Consider the following 19,921-nt stretch of genomic DNA (forward strand, 5'->3'; position numbering starts at 1 on the left):
CCCCACAGCCTCGCCCCCAATGTGTGCTGCTTTGACAGCAGAAGCAGCCAGCCTCAGTGACCCCGGACTCACAGGTGACAGAGGTGACTTAAATCCAGTTCTGCCCAAATCCACAGGGTCCCGTTCTTTCCACTTGCCTTCCCCTGTTCCAAATTCCAGCGCAGTCTTCCAGATCTGACGAGGAAGGTGGCTGCAGGGTGATGCCTGTGCATGTTATGGTTCCTTTGGAGGCCAAAAATCTGCTTTCTCACCCAGTCAGGGCAAGCAGGCTTTTCTGAGGACCTGCTCTGGGCCTGGCCTTCCTCAGTGGCTCAGCAGGTAGAGAATCTGGCTGCAACACGGGAGTTGCATTAGATGTGAGTTCGATCCCTGGGTCAGGAAGATCCTTTGGAGGAAGGCATGGCAACCCACTCCAGTATTCTTGCCTGGAGAATCCCATGGACAGGGGAGCCTGGGGGGCTACAGTTCACAGGGTCACAAAGAATCAGACACGACCGAAGCGGCTTCACGGGCAGGCACGCACTCTGGGCCCAGCGAAGCCTTGTCTCTCTCCAGGCCGCAGGTGCCTGAAGATACGCTCAGATTGCTCTCTCCAGGCCGCACACAGTAGGCTCTCGGTCAGCCCTTGTGGAATGAGCGAGGGCTCGGACTCACCATCTGTCCTGGGGAGGAAGCAGAGAAGAGGCAAGCCCATCAAAGCAGCATCAGAGCTGCAGCAGCGCCTTCATGGGGGAGGGAGCCAGGGGTGGGGCAGAGGGTCAGGAAGACCCTTCAGAGGCCACAGTGTGGCCGCGATGCTGTGTGCTAAATTGCAGCAGAAGCACGCTTGGTCTCCGGCTTCCTCCATCCTGCATCTTAAACTTCACAGAGGTTTTATTTTCCAAATTGTGCTGTCAAGGGAGTCCCGGGGAATGGGAAAAGAACACTGTAAGTCTTTCTTTGCTCATCTTCTCAGAAATCTTTTTTGCAAGCAGAATTTTGGAGAGCTGCCATCTGCTCGTTATCCCTCTGCCCGGGGACTGGCATTTAACTGTGGGGTCGAGGGGCCCTCCCAGCCCGACCTTCTTCCTCTGGAGGACGTTCAGGTGTCAGGGTGTCCAGGCCTGTGGTCCAGTGTCCTTGTCCGGAAACTCTACCCAACAGGGCTTTCCACTGTCTCTGAAAGCCCCGCCCTTGACCCCTTTCGTCCGTGGAGCAGACTGGGGGTCAGCAGAACACAGTGCTCTGCAGGTTCAGAGAGTGGAGTGCGGCCCTCCGTTTTATACATGTTGCTATTTTCTGATATTGAAAGCACTATACCTTCCTTCTGGAACATTTGGAAAATATAGAAAAACAGGAAGAACAAAATAATAACCACCCATAATCCTGCCACCCAGAGAGAAGGCCTGCTGGCATCTCGGCACATTACTCCTCGGTTTCTATTTTTTTCCCCTGTGTAATTTTTCTCTTAACACAACTGAGATCACACTGTGAGACAGGATTTATATCCTCTGACCCCACTTAACATTAAAATCTATCACATTAAAATGCTTTGTAATGATTGTAAAATCTATCACATTAAAATGCTTTGTAATGATTGTAAATGTGATTTTAACGGCAGCATGAACTTACCCATGTGTAGGTACTATCATTGATACGAAATCCCCGGTTCTGGGGTGTGTTTGCTTGTTAATCCCAGTGCTGAATGACCGTCTCCCAGAATAAAGGGCTTCATGTCAGTACAGGCGCATCATGGGAAAGCAGTATGGCTGCTCCCAGGGGGCAGAGTTTGGGTTTACTTCTGCCTGTGGTCCTTCCGTCCCCGGACTAGGAAGTATCAAGTCAAGGTGGTATCTACACTCAACATTAGTTGCTTTGTGAAAGGAACCCCTTACTAGCTGTGTGGGCAGGTCATTTCCCCTTATTTTCTTCAACTAAGTCATGGAATCCCTCCTCAGCAAGATTGGATTCCATAAGGATTTCAGGAGATAAAGCACATCAGGTACGCAGCAGAGTGTCTCATACGTACAGGCCTTTTTATCATTGTTAAGCTGCCAGTATTGCTGTTCAATCACTAAGTCACGCGCGACTCTGAAACCCCATGGACTGCAGCACGCCAGGCTTCCCCGTCATTCACTATCTCCCGGAGCTTGCTCAAACTCACGTCCACTGAGTTGGAGATGCCATCCAACCATCTCATTCTCTATCTACCCCTTCTCCTGCCCTCAATCTTTCCCAGCATCAGGGTCTTTTCTAGTGAGTCAGCTCTTCACATCAGGTGGCCAAAGTATTGGAGCTTCAGCTTCAGCATCAGTCCTTCCAATGAATCTTCAAAGTTGATTTCCTTTAGGATTGATTGCTTGGATCTCCTTGCTGGCCAAGAGACTCTCAAGAGTCTTCTCCAGTAGCACAGTTTGAAAGCATCAATTCTTCGGCACTCAGCCTTCTTTATGGTCCAACTCTCTCATCCATACATGACTACTGGAAAAACCATAACTCTGACTATATGCACCTTTGTCAGCAAAGTGATGTCTCTGCTTTTGAAGATTCTGTCTAGGTTTGTCATAGCTTTTCTTCCAAAGAGCAAGTGTCTTTTAATTTCATGGCAGCAGTTACCATCTACAGTGATTTTGAAGCCCAAGAAAATAAAATCTGCCACTGTTTCCATTTTTTCCCCTTCTATTTCCCATAAAGTGATGGCCATTATTATTAGTATTTTTATCTCTTAACTTTCTATGGGGGTCGTCGAGATCTTCCCCAGTTTCCGTAAGGGCTCGTGGGCTCAGCATATGGTTGTGCTCGTGGCTAAGATTTGTTGCAGCAGTGAGCTGCACACAGTGAGCGTGGAGAACAGCACACAGGGCTGAGACCGCAGGGATCCAGGCACACGCTCCTGAGTCCTCTCCCCGTGCGGTCACACAGGGTGGGCTTGATTCTGCCAGGGCTGAGTTATGACCACGTGTGAAATGTCTTCCAGGGACGCACTTTAGAGACTCACACCAGGGGGCTGGTCATATAGGCCTCTCTGCCTGTGCCCACATTCCAGACCGCTACGTTGTTTGTACAAACAATCCCGGCACAGTGAGCCTCCCATATCAAGTAAGGAATGGTGGGAACATTCAGATTCCACGTTCCCAGAGGTCTGCCCAGCAGGTCTTCATAAGGATGCAGTTGTAGGCCTGCTCCTTTAACTCTTCAGCATAGATATGCTGAGAGGTCCTATTTCCTGTGTTTGGACCACTTCAAGGTGAGGGGTGGGGTGGGGTGGGACAGATGCCCTCATTTCCATGGGACAAAACTGAGGGCTGGTGAAGGGAAGAGACATGGGGGATGGCTGCCTCCTCCGTGTGCAGGGCCCCAAGAGGAAGCAAGCTCTGAATAATCTCTCACCATCCCCTTTCCTGCTTACATCTCTCTCTCTCTCTCTAGGCTCTCAAGGGCTCCAAGAAGCTGGTGCTATCTGTGTACTCAGCGGGGCGCATCCCCGGCGGCTACGTCACCAACCACATCTACACCTGGGTGGACCCCCAGGGCCGCAGCATCTCGCCGCCCTCAGGCCTGCCCCAGCCCCACGGCAGCGCCCTGCGGCAGCATGAGGGTGACCGGAGGAGCACCCTACACCTCCTGCAAGGCGGGGATGAGAAAAAGGTGAGCCTCCTGGCTTTGGCCTCGCAGGGCCTCCTGGAGATGGAGGGCTGGTGGGAGGCGGGATGGGGGCGCTGGCCACTGAGATGCCATTCTCCTTGCCAAACCCAGAACAGGGTTAGAGCCTAGAAGAAAGGCCTTGGTTCTGTAGGGGCTCCTGGTCTTCATCTCCGTCAATTCCCTCGTTGTTATTGTTCAGTTGCTCAGTCTTGTCCAGCTCTTTGTGACTCCATGGACTGCATCACGCCAGGTTTCCCCTGTCCTTCAATATCTCCCGGAGTTTGCTCAAATTCATGTCCATTGAGTCAGCGATGCCATCCACCATCTCATCCTCTGTTGCACCCTTCTCCTCCTGCCTTCAATCTTCCCCAGCATCAGGGGCTTTTCTAATGAGTCAGCTGTTTGCGTCAGGTGGCCAAAGTATTGGAGTTTCAGCTTCAGCATCAGTCCTTCCAATGTATATTCCGGGTTGATTTCCTTTAGGGTTGACTGGTTTGATCTCCCTGCAGTCCAAGGGACGCTCAAGAGTCCGGCAACACAGTTCGAAAGCATCAGTTCTCCATGGCAGAGTAGAGGGGACCCTCTAGGCTTGGGGGGGCAGCTCCGTTCTCCCTCTGCCGTCCTCTGTGGTATTGCCCCCCGTGGTTGAAGCCTAGTCTACATGTAGCCCCGAGAGTGGACAGAGGAAGAGAGGACGCTCAGATGATTTACACTCGCAATGATTTAACTCCTCAGTGGCCCAGATCCAGGCGCATGGCCACATGCAGCTGCCAGGACTGCAAGCCTCACGGGGCACCTTTTGCAGTGTGGGTTTCGGGTTGTAAGGAACGGAAACTGGTCCTGGTCAGCTTCCACAAAGTCAGAATTGACTGGCAGTGTGTGGGCAGGCCCAGAACTGAAGCTGAGGCACTCAGGACGCAGCCCCCAGGAAGAAAGGGGTCCCCACAGTTTCCGTTCTCTGCATCCTTTCCCTCGAGATTCGTGTATGGGGAGGGAGCACCTGGTTGGCTGGCAGGGACCTTTGATTGACAGAAACACCAGTGCTGTGGCTGGTTGGGGCGGGGTTGTAGCCCAAAGCACTGTGGGATGCTGTAACCTGAAGAAGAGGGTGGGGGCCTCAAGAGATGCCCCCTACAGAACCTTCCTTCCCCAAGACCGTGACTGTTTCTTTAATAAAATGGAGAAAGGACTGAGAGATGATCCCCCTGATATTTTAAGGCTCACTCTGGGTGCTGTTTGCATTGCGCCCTTTCATTGCTCCTGGGACCAAAAATGTCCTTCCTGTAAGCAGCTCTCTGAGGTTTTAAGACCTTGACACAGCTTGGGGCTCTGAGCCAAGCGCCTTCCCTCCGGAGACTCTTAGCTCTCCTTTCCTGTCGATAAGACCATAACATTTATTTAATGTGTTTTGTGTTCTTTGCTCAAATATCAGTATGCTGGAGCCGGCAGAGAGACAGTGGGGTAGCCAGCTAGTGTGAACCACCAGCGCCTGCGTGAGCCTCTTCAAGCGGGCCAGGGCTGGTTGGCTGCAGAAAGGGGCTCATGCCCACCTCCCCTCCAGGCGCTGTTGTTCTCTGGCCATCTCGAGAAAGCGGCACAGCCTGTGGCATTGAGTCATTTTCAAGGCCAGCCTTCCAGGGCTGGGCAGAGAACTTGTTGTATTTTTTTCTCAAGCCTTCCCTCTGGAGGGCATGAACATAGAGTAGTAATTATGATCAGGGAAGAGCTCACCGTGTGCTAGTTTGTGCTTACAGCATCTTCCGGAATCCTTGTGGTTGCTCTATGGGGTAGGTGTCGTTATCAACATTTTGGAGACACAAAATCCAAGACTCAGGTGCCGCGGCAACCAGGATCCACTGAGTGAGTCAGCCCATGCTTAGCGAGCACCTCTGGTATACCTGGTGCTGTTATGGGAGGTGGGAATGCAGAAATGGACAGGAGACATGAAGCCCCGCTCTGGGGAAGCTACTGGTGAGTTTGGAGGTCATAGGAGGAATGAGACGATAGTCCAGAAATGGGCATATTTGAACAAGATAAATAAGACAGTGAGGTTTAATGGAAGGAATTAAAATCAGGAAGCATGATGGGGAGTGATGGGGAGGGAGCCCCTGCTTCAGATGAGGTGGGCTGGGAGGGTCTCTCGGAGGAGGTGACCTCTGAGCTGAGACCGAGAGGAAGATGGAGCTGCCGTGTATCAGAGTGCTGAAAATGCCAGGCGGCTAGGACAGCATGTGCAAAGGCCCTGAGGTGGGAATAAATGTGGCACCTTCAAGGCTTAGAGCAAAGGACCGTGGCACTGGAGCTGAGTGGGTGGGAAGGTTGGGAGGATGTAGGGTGCCCTGTGGGAGTCTTGGAGTAACTTATATAGGGATGTAGAAGGCGGAAGGGCTTCCCACGTGGCACTCATGGCCAGTGCAGGAGATGCAAGTGTCGTAGGTTTGATCCCTGGGTCAGGAGGATCCCCTGGAGGAGGAAATGGCAACCTACTCCAGTATTCTTGGGAGAAGAGGAGCCTGGCAGACTATAGTCCACAGGGTTGCAAAGAGTCGAACACGACTGCAGTGACTGAGCATGCACAAACGCATGTATGCAGAAGGCAGAAGCTGAGACAGTCAGGCTCCAGGGGGGACACGTATAACTCAGGAGGCAGGAAATGCCCTGACCCACACCAGAGGAGCTTCTCCACTGCCCCATTCCTCCTCCCGCTGATACAGTATGGAGCCCCTGATTTCCCACTGAGGACGGACCTGGGGAAATGTCTCCGGAGCCCTCACTTTTGGCTCCCTGGCCCGATTCTCTTCTCTCCAGTGGCCTGGTCTCATCCAGTATTCCAAATAGCCACCACAGACTCTGGACTTCCCATGCCAAACTTCAAAAACCCTAATCTCAACCCTAGTGAGGACACACCTTCCAGGCAAATAGTTCTCAGGGCAATAGTGATGTAAAAACCAGCGGTAGTGATATTATCCTTGAAAGCCCCTCAACTGTCCACCGAAGCTAGTTCTGATTTTGCAGCCCTTGCTAGTAAGGATCTTCTCTACACTGAAGTGTGAGAACCATCCCAGAGGCTGCAGGAAGGAACAGAAAGGAAGAACACAGGTAACTCCTCTGAGAATCAGGCCTGTCTATACTCAAGTCACGGTCACATGCTCAGAAATGAAGAGGGTGCAGAGTTGTTCATCATTCCAGCTTCCCATTCTGTGCTGACCCCCAGTCTCTATAGTGCAGATGTCTCTGTATTAAAAAAAAGTAGGACAGACCTGTTGTGGGGGTTAGATGGGATCATGTCAGCATGATAGGAAGAATAAGACACTAGATCCAGACTGCCTGGCTTCAGATCCTGACCCCACCACTTACCAGCTGTGTGACCTTGGATAAGTTACACAACCTCTCTGGGCCTTAACTTCCTCTTCTATAAAATGGAGGCAATGGTAGGGCCTCCTCTCCCCACCACTGGTTCTGAGCACTGTGTACTCACAGTGCCTGGCACAGTGTACATGCTTGGTACGTACTTATTGCATGAATGACTATTTTAAAATGCAGGATTCAAAGGTCCCCTACTGCCCACTCCCCACCAGGGTCACTGGCCCATGAGCAAGTGGGCAAGTCTCCGTGGTTTCTCAGAGCCACGGCCCCAGTCTGGGCTGAGCAGGCAGATCCTCTGCAGCAGCGGCTGTTGCCTCCCCCGAGCTCATGCCTTCAGCAGCTGCATGGACAAGGTGGGACCTGCCCCTTTGGCTCATGCTGGGAATCAGCTGGGTATGGAAGGTGAGGAGGACTGGGTCTGAAGTCCGTACAAGGAAAGCCTACAGTTCTCCTCTACCGTCACACTCACGGTGCTCTGACACCAGATGTGTGCAGGTTTTTTCCACCAAGTGATTCTCTGGTGTCTTTTACTTTAACTCAATTCTGACACGCTCCTCCTGGGGACAGTGTCCAGCCGCACAGGTTAAAGACTCAGTCCGATGGCACAGCCCCCCAGTGCCCCACTCCAGATGCCAGCTGCAAGTTTATTTTGTCACCTGTGCTTCTGACCAATTGGCATAACTCAGAGGTTTCCATGACCCTATCGCAGCTTTGATTAATTTGCTAAAATGATTCATGGAACTCCTGTAGATAGTTTACTCACTGTTTACCAGTTTATCATAAAGGACATGATAAAAGATAAAGATGAACGTCCAGACGGAAGGGATGCATAGGACAGGGTATGTGGGAGGGGTTCAGAGCTTCCACGCCCCCTCCGGATGTACCACAGTCCCCATACTTCCACCTGTCACTTAGCTGGAAGCTCTCTGCTGCTGCTGCTGCTAAGTCGCTTCAGATGTGTCCGACTCTGTGCAACCCCGTAGACGGCAGCCCACCAGGCTCCCCAGTTCCTGGGATTCTCCAGGCAAGAACACTGGAGTGGGTTGCCATTTCCTTCTCCAATGCGTGGAAGTGAAAAGTGAAAGTGAAGTCGCTCAGTCGTGTCTGACTCTTAGCGATCCCATGGACTGCAGCCTACCAGGCTCCTCTGTCCATGGGATTTTCCAGGCAAGAGGACTGGAGTGGGGTGCCATTGCCTTCTCCAAGAGCCGGAAGCTCTCTGAACCCCATACAATTGAGATTTTTATGGAGCCTTCATCATATAGGCATGACCAGTTATTAACTCCATTTCCAGCCCCTTCTTCCATCTCTGGAGAGTGGGGAAGGTGGAGGTTCCAGCAGGTAACTGAAGCAGATGGGGGTGGTGTTGAAAATTCCAAGCTTCTGGTCATGGCTGGGTCTTTCTGGTGAGCAGAGGCCTCCCAGGTGCCCCGTCAGAGCCGCCTTACTAGAACAGAAGATGCTCCTGGTGGTCTTATCACTTAGGAATCTACAAAGTTTCCGGAACTTATTGCCAGGAAGGAGGACAAAGACAAAAAATATATATTTCTTAGTATAAATCACAGTATCACCCCTGGTTTCAGAACTCCCTGACTGTGTGACCTTGGGTGAGTCACTTAAGCTTCTCTAGCCGTGATTTGGGGGTGATCACAGGAGCCACATGGGGCTGGAACACAGTAATTCACGGCAGCAACAACCATCAGTTATCCATCACTGCCCACGTGCTAGGCACCTTTCATATCTTTTTTTGCCCCCAAATATTTATGGATGCCATCTCCTGGGGCTGTTCACATTGCTTCCTTGGGGCTCTAAGGGAGGACTGGAAGAAGGTTGGCAGTAGACTGTGTGGTTCTCATTTCACTGATGGAGAAACTGAAGATCAGAAAAGCTATGGGCCTTGCCCCAGAGTTGCCAAGGAGTAAAGGGCAGAACCAGGATGTGAACTCAGTCCTCTGGGAGGCAGTGCAGTGAGCTGATGAAACGGCTGGGCTCTGCCAGCTGCCAGCTCTTTGATCTTGGCCAGGCCGTTTCACCTCTCCAGCCTCAGTTTCCTTATCTGGGAACTGGGGATAATAAGAGAAACCACAGAAGAGGAAAGAGAACTAAAGGAGGTAAGGCATGTGAAGTGTTGAGTAGGGATTGAGGAAAGACGCAGCATGTTTAGCAACCAATTGGTTTAATGGGTTATTGTTTTTATCTTATTATTCGCCGGCACGGTCTTCTGTTCACTGCGCCAGGCTGCCTCTCACAGCTTAGTGCCCTTTGCCATAGATGAGCTCTTGTTTCCTACCAAGTGCTGGTGAGGTCGCCAGCAGGTGATCGAAGCAGATACCCTGCTGTGGATAGGTCTGTTATTATAGTCCTGTGATGGAGACTCCGTTTTATTCCCATGTAAAGGATTTGTGGGGAAGTGACCGGCAAGCCGTGGGGTTAGTTTTCAGCTTTAGTATTCAAAGGGGGAGCACAGCCACCTATGTGCTCCTGGGATCCTTTCTGCTCTCTCCCCCCACAATCCTCGTGGTCAGTTTGGACTTGAATCTGTCTTCTCCAGCTCCTCCCCCGCCCCCGACCAGTAGGGGACCGGCTATGTGACCCTGGGCAAGTTACTTCCCCCCTGATCTCCAGAGGGGCGGATTGAAGAATGAAGTGAGATAATAGATGTAAGGGATGCCTGATGAGCTGGTGCAGAGCCCCTGATAACGGTCAGATGAATGGCTTTTTGGAAAGAGACAGCAAGTTGAATGGCCTCCCTCACTGACTCCTGACATTTGCCCTCCGAGCTGCCTGCCGCGACCTCCGCCCCTCCCTCTCCTGCGGGCAGTCACATGGTGCTCTCTTTGGCTCCCTTACACGCCGCTGGGTCTTAACTTGTGTCGGGGTGTTTTCTGTCACTTTGGGGGGTAGGTTTTCAGCTGTTCTGCTTCCCTGGTGGCTCAGACAGTAAAGAATCTGCGTGCAACGCAGGAGACCTGGGTTCCATCCCTGGGTCAGGAAGATCCCCTGGAGAAGGGAATAGCAACCCACTCCAGGATTCCTGCCTGGAGCATCCCATGGACAGCGGAGCCTGGCAGGCTACAGTCCATGGGGTTGCAAAGAGTCAGACGTGACTGAGCAACTGGCACTTTCAACTCTTTGGCCACTTCTTTTTGTAAGTTCCCCTCCAGGCCCAAGCACACCTAACCTGCGTGTCCCTGCAGGCTCCTTCATGGATACTGAGGCTTCTGTGCCAGCCTCTTGCCACACCCGCCTCGGCCTCCCCCACCACCCTCAGCGCTCCCGCTTTTGCCACCATGCGTCCCTTCCCCGGCTCTCCGTGAAGGATGTCACTTCTCCAGGAAGCTCCCCTCCATCCACCCCCGCCCCCCCCATCTGCAGGCAGGGCCATTGCTCCTTCTTTGCACCCACATGGCCCCCAGGTCACCCCGTCCGGCTCTGACCGCACGGCACTGTGATCTCTCTGCCTCTCAGGACTTGGCCCCCTGGGGGGCAGACCCGTGTCTGGGTCGTCTCCACGTCCCTGGCCTGGCGCTGGGTCTGCCCTGGGTGGGCCGTCCCCGTGTTTGTGAAACGAAGGGCCGCTGAAGTGACACTGTGGATGGCAGAGCAGGATACCCCCAGGGAGGCAGGAGACCAGGCCCCTGGGAGGCGGGGGCCCCGGGGGTGGCAGGGGTGGGCCCCGACCCTGGGCTCAGGCTCAGCCTGGATCCTCGGATCAGAGGACGCGGGGTGGGGGAGCTGGGTGGAGGCCTTGGGCCTGAGACGCACTCCTTGACTGAAGGGTGTGAGTCAAGGGCGGCCAGTGGGGGCCGAGAGAGTCCGTGGGCCCCATGGTGTGAGGAAACCTGGGGTGCCAATACCAGGGGGTCCCGAGAGGTCATTTGCTCAGGGCCGTCCCTTTACTGCACGTGTACCTGTGACCCAGGAAGGGGAGGGACTTCCCCGCGTCACTCAGTGAGTCGGGGCAGAGCTGGGCGGAAACCGGAACATTCCAGGGCACCTTGCAAGCCCTTAAGATACGGGAGGGGGCTCTGCAGGCCGCCGCCCCCCGAAGTGCCCGCTGCCCTCCAGGCCCCCGACGCGGTCTCCTCTCCCTCCTGCAGGTGAACCTGCTGCTGGGGGACGGCCGGTCCCTGGGCCTCACCATCCGCGGGGGAGCGGAGTACGGCCTGGGCATTTACGTCACCGGCGTGGACCCGGGCTCCGAAGCAGAAGGCAGCGGGCTCAAGGTGAGAGACCCCTGACTCCAGGGAGAGGGATGGGGCGCCGGGCTGCAGGTCGGGGAGAGAGGGAGGGAAGGTTCCTGCGTGTGGAACTCTGGGCAGCTGATTGCAACGGGACGTCCAGCAGAGCGGTCAGCACCCCGCCTGAAGGACCTGTCCCTGGCTCCACGACTCTCCTTCACAGCTCACAGCTCAGGACACCTCACCCCCTCCTACCCCCATGCCCCGAGTTCTCCTAGCGATCCTCCCACAGGGCAGCCTCCTACACGCTGCGGGCAGCCGGCCAGCCTGAGCTCTTCGAGGCTGCTGTTTTGCAAACACCGCCGACAGCCGGCGATGGCCCTGACTTCGGAGCTTATTGTGGCACCTGGAGAGGGAAGGGGAGAGGCGGCTGTGGGCTGGGATGGGGCTGCATCGGGCAGCTTCAGGCCTGGCATTTGATCCAGGGCAACCAGCAATTAGCTCTCATTTTGAAGAGGGCCAGCTGAGTGCCTGGCATTCGTCCTTGATGTCACACATGTCATCTCCCTGAACCTTATCCTGCCCTGTGGGGTGGGATGTTCTTACCCACCTTGTCCAGTTGGGGAAACTGAGGCTGTAGAGGTTAAACAGACTTGTCCAAGGTCAGGGAGCCGATGGCGTGCAGAGCAGGGTTTGAGCCCAGCAGCCTTAGCTCCAAAGTCCATGGACTTAACTGCTACACTGTATCCTCTGCTGAGGAGGGCCAGGAACTGCCCCAGGGCTTTCCAGGGGGTACAGTGGGTAAGGCAGAGACTGTGTTACACTGGACCCCAGACACAGATCCCTTAGATAAATAGCAGCATGCTGTGGCTAAATCCTGTGGCCAGAGGTGCTGTGGCACCTCTGCAGTGACCCTGGGTGCAGGTGGCATTTGAGCCAAGTCCAGTGGACGAGAGGCTATGAGTGAAGGGGCTTTCTGATTGAAGGAGCCACGTGGTTTGACCATGTGTGACCGGATGGATGACCAGCCACGTGTGAGGCTGGGGAAGAAGGCAGGAGATGAGACTGTGTCTTCGTCACAAAGGGCCTGAGTGCTCTACTGACCCGGGGAAGCTGGTTCTCCATGTGGATGAGAAGAAGGGTCAGGGCAGATCAGAGTGGTGGTCAGAAGACTGCCCCTGCCCCCTCCGCCTGACGTGGCTCAGGGGATTCTCTTAGGAAACACATGATGAGACAAGCTCTGGGTCTGGAGTCCGGATCCCAGCTTTGCTGCTTTTGTTGTCGTAGCCTTGTGACCTTGGAGAATGCCTCCACCTCACTTTTTCCCTTCCCTTTCCTAGATAATGGTAATGTACAGCATCTCTTTCTCAGAAAAAAATGAGGCATACACTCAATGACATTAATGATAAAGGTTAAAATTATTGTGTGTCTGTGTTATGGACTGAATGTGTTCCTCCCAAATTCATCCCTTGAAACTCTAACTCCCAAAGTGATGATACTAGGAGGTGAAGTCTTTGGAAGATGATTAGGTTATAAAGGTGTAGCCCCATGAATGGATTTAGAGCAGCATTGACAGATATATGCTACCATACCTAAAAAGCAGAGACATTACTTTGCCGACAAAGGTCTGTCTAGTCAAAGCTATGGTTTTTCCAGTAGTCATGTATGGATGTGAGAGTTGGACTATAAAGAAAGCTGAGCACCGAAGAATTGATGCTTTTGAACTATGTGTTGGAGAAGATTAAATTGAACTGATGTGTAAAATAGGTGGCTAGTGGGAAGCTGCTGTATAGTGTAGGAAACTCAGCTTGGTGCTTTGTGATGACCTAGAGGGGTGGGAAGCAGGTGGGTGGGAAGGAGGTTCAAGAGGGAAGGATACATGTATGCATATAGTGGATTCATGTTGTTGTACAACAGAAACTAACACAACATCATAAAGAAATTATTTGTTGTTGTTCAGTCGCTCAGTCGTGTCTGACTGTTTGTGACCCCATGGACTGCAGCACGCCAGGCTTCCCTGTCCATCATCAACTGGAGCTTGCTCAAACTCATGTCCACTGAGTCAGTGATGCCATCCAACCATCTCATCCTCTGTCGTCCCCTTCTCCTCCTGCCCTCAGTCTTTCCCAGCATCAGTGTCTTTTTCAAGGAGTTGGCTCTTCACATCAGGTGGCCAAAGTATTGGAGCTTCAGCTTCAGCATAAGTCCTTCCAATGAATATTCAGGACTGATTTCCTTTAGGATGGACTGGTTTGATCTCCTTGCAATCCAAGGAACTCTCAAGAGTCTTCTGTAGCACCACAGTTCAAAAGCATCGATTTTTCAACACTCAGCCTTCTTTATGGTCCAACTCTCTCATGACTACCATAGCTTTGACTAGACAAACCTTTGTCAGCAAAGTGATGTCTCTGCTTTTGAATATGCCGTCTAGGTTTGTCATAGCTTTTGTTCCAAGGAGCAAGCATCTTTTAGTTTCGTGGTTGCAGTCACCATCTCTTGGCCTTGGCTTCCCAGCTTGGGCCATGGGCAGTTGAACAGTTGGGCAGGCAGATCTCTGGGACTTTCTCTGGCCGGAGAGCACCAGCGGCTCTCCAGGCACAGGACCGTGATCTATTCTCCTTCACCTGTAGGTTCCTGTGCCCACAGAGAGATGCCAAAGTAGGGGACCTGCTGGCAGATTCTTTGGCAGGAAGGAAGGAAGTAGGCATTAATGCAGGAAGTGGGTACCCCTGGCTGCCCCTCCTTTGCTTCCTTCCGTGTGATCAGCACACATACACTGGGGACTCCTGCATGCCAGACACTGTACTTGCTCTGTGGTTTCTGAGCTGAGCAAGACAGACACAGTCCCTGGCCTCCGAGAGCTTATTTTCTAGTGGGAAGACAAGGGGGAGGGGGAATAAGTTTCACGACTGTGTATTTAATTGCAGTAAATACCAAGATGTGATAAATACCAAGATGGTGAAGCACATGGAACTCTTGAGTGTCTGGGGGGTAGATATCCAGGAAGACTTCCTGGAGAAAGAAACATTTCAGTGGAAATTTGAAAGGAGAAAATGAATTATGTGAAGGAGGGAAGGAGAATTTTGGGCAGAAAGGACAGCAAACGCTGAGTCCCTGAAGTGGAAAAAAGTGTTCTAGGATGCAAAGGAAGACTGGTGGATGAATGCAGAAAGACAGGCGGGGAGAAGATGCCAGACCATGCTGAGGAGGCAAGTAGCCAGATCACACAGGTCATATAATGCACCCAAGACTGTGCAGCCGTAAAAAGATGATGCTCAAGATCTTCAGTTATTACTGTGGAAGGATGTCCGCGGTGTGTTATTAGATGGAAAACAGGCTGCCAAACCATGTGTCTAGCAGGATCTCATGCATATTGTATATGTGTGCAAAAATATATCCAGAGAACCATCTACAGCAACACGTACCGAGATGTCAATACCAAATGTCTTATCCTGAGGTGATAAGATTATGGATGATTTTCATTTTATTCTTTACATCCTTACACAGTGTCTGAATGGAGCAAATGCTACTTTTATAATCATGGAAACAGCAACAGTAAAGTGATTTCCATTTTGAAACAAGGCAGAAGAAAAATATTCCATAGTTTTTCAGTTACTTTCATCTGCTTCTCAGTTGCAGGCAATCAGAAGCTTTATTTGCTCCTGAAATGCCTCCCGTCAGTAAAGGCCCTTCCATCTTCCATCCCCACTGTAGTAAAACATTTTATCAGTATATTCCCTGCCACTATTGGACTTTCCCCTCCCAGGGCCCTCGCATATGCTAACACCTGCCTACACTCACTCAGGCATCCAGGACTGATTAATTCTGTTTATTGCCAGTGCACTTTCCATGTAATTAAGCATATTGAAATGGAATAAAGGGGCTTGGCTGTGTGGGTGGTGGAGCCAAGAACAAACTTTATTTGCAAATAGGGCTCCGTGCCACTGTGCAGAGCCTTCCTGGGGCGATAGTGCACCTTGCTCCTGGCTTCCAGCCGCTCCCTTAGCTCCTGAGGGGCCCTGTGAGTCCAGCGAACACTGCTGGGAGGAGAGCTCAGAGGAGGAGGCCCTGCCCTTGCCAGCGTTCACCCAGGGGGCGGCCGCCTGGGACTTAGAACTGTCCCGCCCTCCCGGCAGGGGTGACTCCTGCCTCAGCATTTACCTTTAGGCCTCTCTTATGCCTTTACACCTGCCCCCAGCAAACCCCATCAGAGAAGGGACCATAAAACCTTGTTTGTTCCTTTAAGGACAGCCAGAGTTGACTGGCATTTGATAATAATAATAATGGTAGCTGTTGCTATTTATTAACCAGTTATTATGAACCAGGCATTGTGCTAAATGCTTTAGATACACGCTTATTTAATCCTGCCAGTAGCCCTTTGGTGGGCATTAATAGATGGCATTTAATAAGTGGGCACTTCATAGATGCGTCACTGAGGCTCAGAGAGGCGTAGTACCTCGCTTGTGCTCACACAGGGATCCAGCCCTAGCCCTTCTGGCCCTCCAAAGGCCATGGACTTTGCTCCGCCACCTCCCTAGGACCCTGGATTGGTCAAATATCAAAAGAATGCAGAAGGAAGAAACAAAGGCCATTTAGTCTTCTTATGAATCACTGAGCTTCCGAAGGCCAGGGTGCTTGTCCCTGATCCTGCCAGGTGCCATGGCCTTCACCCTTGAGGTCACCCCAGGGTGGAAGACCCATTTGGTTTCTGCCAACGGGAGCCAGGCTTCCATCCTGGCTGGGGTTTTTGGGGGTCAGGAACTCTGTTCCCATGAACGCCCCGCTCTTGGGGTCACCACTGTGCGGCTTCTGGCCTTGGGGCTGGCCATGGAGCGTCTGCTGCTGATTTGGAGTCTCAGTGACTATGGGGATGAACCATTATTTGCAGATCTGTCGTGTGTGCTGTGTGTCAACTGGGTTGGGCTGACCTCTCTGTGGATGGCTTTTACCAGGGTATATTCTCCTAATTGGTCCTTTCTGGCCTGAGCCTGGGATGGCATCCTTCATGGGGCACTCACCCAGGAGCTGGTGATCTCTACATGTCAGCCCTGACCCTCACTGCAGCTCTGTGAGATAGGAACTTATAATCCCATCATAATTTGGGCTTATTTATAATGATTTCCCAGGTGGCTCATGGGTGAAGAAGCCTGCCAATGCAGGAGACTCAGGTTCAAGCCTGGGGTCAGGAAGATCCCCTGGAGGAGGAAATGGCAACCCACTCCAGTGTTCTTGCTCGGAAAATTCCGTAGACAGAGGAGGCTGGTGGGCTACAGTCCATGGGGTCACACAGAGTCAGACAGGACTGAACGACTGAGCACACAGATGTTGATGACTGTCTCTCTTCTGAGATCCCAGCAGCGTGGAACAGAGACTTGGTGTTCTTCACACACTGTCCAGACAGTGCCTGGCACACAGTGGATGTCTTGAATGAAGGAGAGGGTGGCTACAGCTGAGGCAGGCCCCAAGCCAGGTCTTTTTGACTCCAAAGCTCCAGTCTTGACCACTGCTTCATGTGCATCCTGGTCTGAACACAGCACAGAGCTGGATTTTTGTTGAGGAATGAATCCTGCTAAGAGGCGTTAGTGGTTTTTATAACTGCCTGGGATGGACCTGAGTAGTCAGACCCTTTCCCTTAGAGACACACGCCTTCAGGATGAAAAAGCTGAATAGCACCATGGCCCACAGTGAGGTTTGCTCATCAAAGGTACCGATGGACATTCAGGACCACCTTCAGCTCTTCGCTGATGGAGGGCAGGTGGTGGCAGGAACACATCTGTATGCATAGATCTTAGCCTCCCAGCTTCCCATTTCCCACCTGGGGAGACTGAAGACCAGAGGGAGGGGAAGGACTGGCTGAGGATCATGGAGAAGTAGGTCCAGGAGTCCGAATCCCGAGCACAGAGCCCTGGATAGAGCCTCTTCATCATCAGGCAGCTCGACTTTGCCTGCCGACTCTGTCTCCATGAGTCCCTGAAATAGTCCTGCTGGGAGACAATGAGGCTGACATCCTTTCCAAGGATGCAGTCTGTGTATTCTCAGTGGGGAAAGAGGTGTGGCTGCTACATAATACTTGTTTAGTAAAGATATTTTTAAAGCATTTTTATTTGTGATTATGACTGATTTTATAGCAGCCCTAATGAAGATGACAAAAATTACCTCTTAATATTTCTAACAGTAAGAAAAAACCTTAGATAATAAGAGTGTGTTACAAGCAACTCTCTGCCTGTAAATTCTACAACTTAGATGAATGAACCAATTTCTTGAAAGATACAAACCACTAACACTCAAGAAAGGAAAATAGATAACCTGAAAATTCTATATGTGTGTCAAAGAAACTGAATTTGTAGTTAAAAACCATCCAAAAAAGAAAAAAAAGAAAACTCAAGCCCAGATACTTTCGCTAATGATCTGTTAAAAATAGTTAAGGAAGAACTATTACACAATCTCTCTCTGAAAATAAAAAGTGAGGGAATACTTCCCAACTCATTTTATGAAACCAGTATTATATAACAGCAAGAACAAACACATTTCAGGAAAAGAAAATTACAGATCACTATTCTTCATGAACTTAGATGTGAAAACCCCCAACGAAATTAATGACCCCAACAATCTATTAAAAATATATATACCATGACCAAATGAGTTTTATCCAAGGAAAACAAGGCTAGTTCGACATTTGAAAATTAGTGTTACTGAGAAAAACCATATAATCAGAAAAAGCATTTAACAATATTCAATATTCACCATGCCCCTGGAGGAGGGCATGGCAACCCACTCCAGTATTCTTGCCTGGAGAATCCCCATGGACAGAGGAGCCTGGCGGGCTACTGTCCATGAGATCACAAAGAGTCGGACACAACTGAGTGTCTAAGCACAGCACAATATCCATTTATGATTTTTAAAAACGCTAATTAAATTAGGAGTCAAAAGAAACTTCCTTAACCTGATGAAGAGCATCTTCACAAAGCAATAGATAATGTATTTAATGGTGAAAACTATACAGTTTCTTCTAAGGTTGAAATAAGGCAAAAGTATCTTCCCTTACCATTCCTATTAAGTATCATACTAGAAGTTGTAGTCAGTGCAAGAAGTCTATAGAAAGAAGGAAAAGGCATACATATCTGAAAAGAAGAAATAAAACTCTATTTATAGAGACTACTCATCTGCATAGAAAATTCCAAAGAATCTACAAAATAACTCCGAGAAATAATGAGTTTAGCAGGATGGAGGGACACAAAGTTAGCATACACAAGTCACCTGCATTTCTATATGCTAGCAATGAACAATTGAAATTCAGCATCAGTTTAAAAAAAAACAGTTTAGGGTAGAAATAAATAATAAAATATGTGCAGTTATTTGTATGCTGAAAACTCCGAAAAAGACCTAAATAAATGAATATATACTGTGTTCATGGATACAAAGACTCAATATTATTAAGATGCCAGGTCTCCTAAGTTTGATCTTGATTCAACACAACCTCAATTGCAATCCCAGCAGGAATTTTTATAAATATTTACACACTGTAAATTTTGTGATGGAAAGGCAGAGAAACTAGAGGAGCTAAAATAATCCTGAAACCGAAGAGCACTGTTAGAGGACTTACTCCCCAATTTCAAGACTTACTATAAAACTACAATAAACAAGTTGGTGCAGTGTCAGTGGAAGGACAGACGTGTAGATGAGTGGAGTGGAGTAGAGCGTTCAGAAATAAACCCCCCTCTAATACTTAACCAATGATTGGCAAAAGTGAAAAGGTGACTCAGTGGAGAAAGGAAGGACGGTTCTTTCAACATGATGCTGGAACAGTTGGACATTTACATGCCAACAAATGAGCCTCAGCTTCAACCTCAACCTTACACCTTCTGTGAAAATGAACTCAAAATACATCATAGCCCTAAAGGTAAGATAAACACTGCCCTGCTGCTACAGGAACACATAGGAGAAAATCTGTGTGACCTCGCATTAGGCAAAGAGTTGTTAGATGTGACGCCAAAAACGTGGCCCATAAAAGAAAAAAGCTGACAAAATGGGCTTTATGAAAGTTAAAAACGTTGCTCTGCAAAAGACACACTTTTAAGAGAATGAACAGACACACCACAGACTTGGAGAAGTCAGTATTTTCTAATTACATTTCTGACAAAGGACTTGCATTGAGAATGTATAAAGAACTCTCAAAATGGGCAGAAAACCTGGGAAATGGTTTTGTATGGAAAATTGGTTGCGTGTAGTGATGGACACATGAATCTGTGCACTTGTCAAAGCCCATAGAACTGTACAGAGTGATCGTTGCTATATATAAAATTTTTAAAAACTCAGCCTGGTTGTTGGGGGATAGATGGAGTGCTGCAGACTGAGACAAATGAAGACAGAGGAATCTAACTGTATTACAAATGATTCCTGGAGCCTCGCTGAAAGGGAGTGGAGGAGGAGGAAGCTGACCTAAGTGATTTTGAGAAACATCATGTGGACTGATACTATAAGGCAGACAAGAAGAACTGCCCTCAGACACTGTATTCCAGTTGGCAGATTTCTTTGCCTCGAAGGGGAATGGATTAGGAATTCTGAAACGACTTCATTTGTACAGGCTGAAAAAATAAGTCCATTTTAGATAATGAGAGCCAGGTTCTTACTCTCAAAGAAAGTCACAGGGAAGGAAAAGGTGGTGAATAGGATAAACCCTGTGGTGCTGGACTCATCAGAGATATCAATGTGACTCATTCACAAAAAAGAAAAAATCTGTGTATATACAT

At 50.2% G+C, this 19,921-nt stretch overlaps 1 protein-coding gene across 4 annotated transcripts in view; it reads left to right on the top strand.

Annotated features, from left to right (window-relative positions):
- WHRN (whirlin) overlaps positions 1-19,921 on the top strand; it is an 87,288-nt gene that overhangs the window by 23,742 nt on the left and 43,625 nt on the right. For 3 of the 4 annotated variants that reach the window (XM_061163340.1, XM_061163341.1, XM_061163343.1), the window contains exons 2-3: positions 3,409-3,627; positions 11,091-11,216. In XM_061163340.1, coding sequence (XP_061019323.1) covers positions 3,409-3,627; positions 11,091-11,216 — 345 coding nt within the window. The remainder of the gene's footprint in view (positions 1-3,408; positions 3,628-11,090; positions 11,217-19,921) is intronic. The other variant, XM_061163342.1, reaches the window with a different exon arrangement.

Source organism: Dama dama, chromosome 16 (assembly GCF_033118175.1).
Source record: "Dama dama isolate Ldn47 chromosome 16, ASM3311817v1, whole genome shotgun sequence".
Lineage (NCBI taxonomy): Eukaryota > Metazoa > Chordata > Mammalia > Artiodactyla > Cervidae > Dama > Dama dama.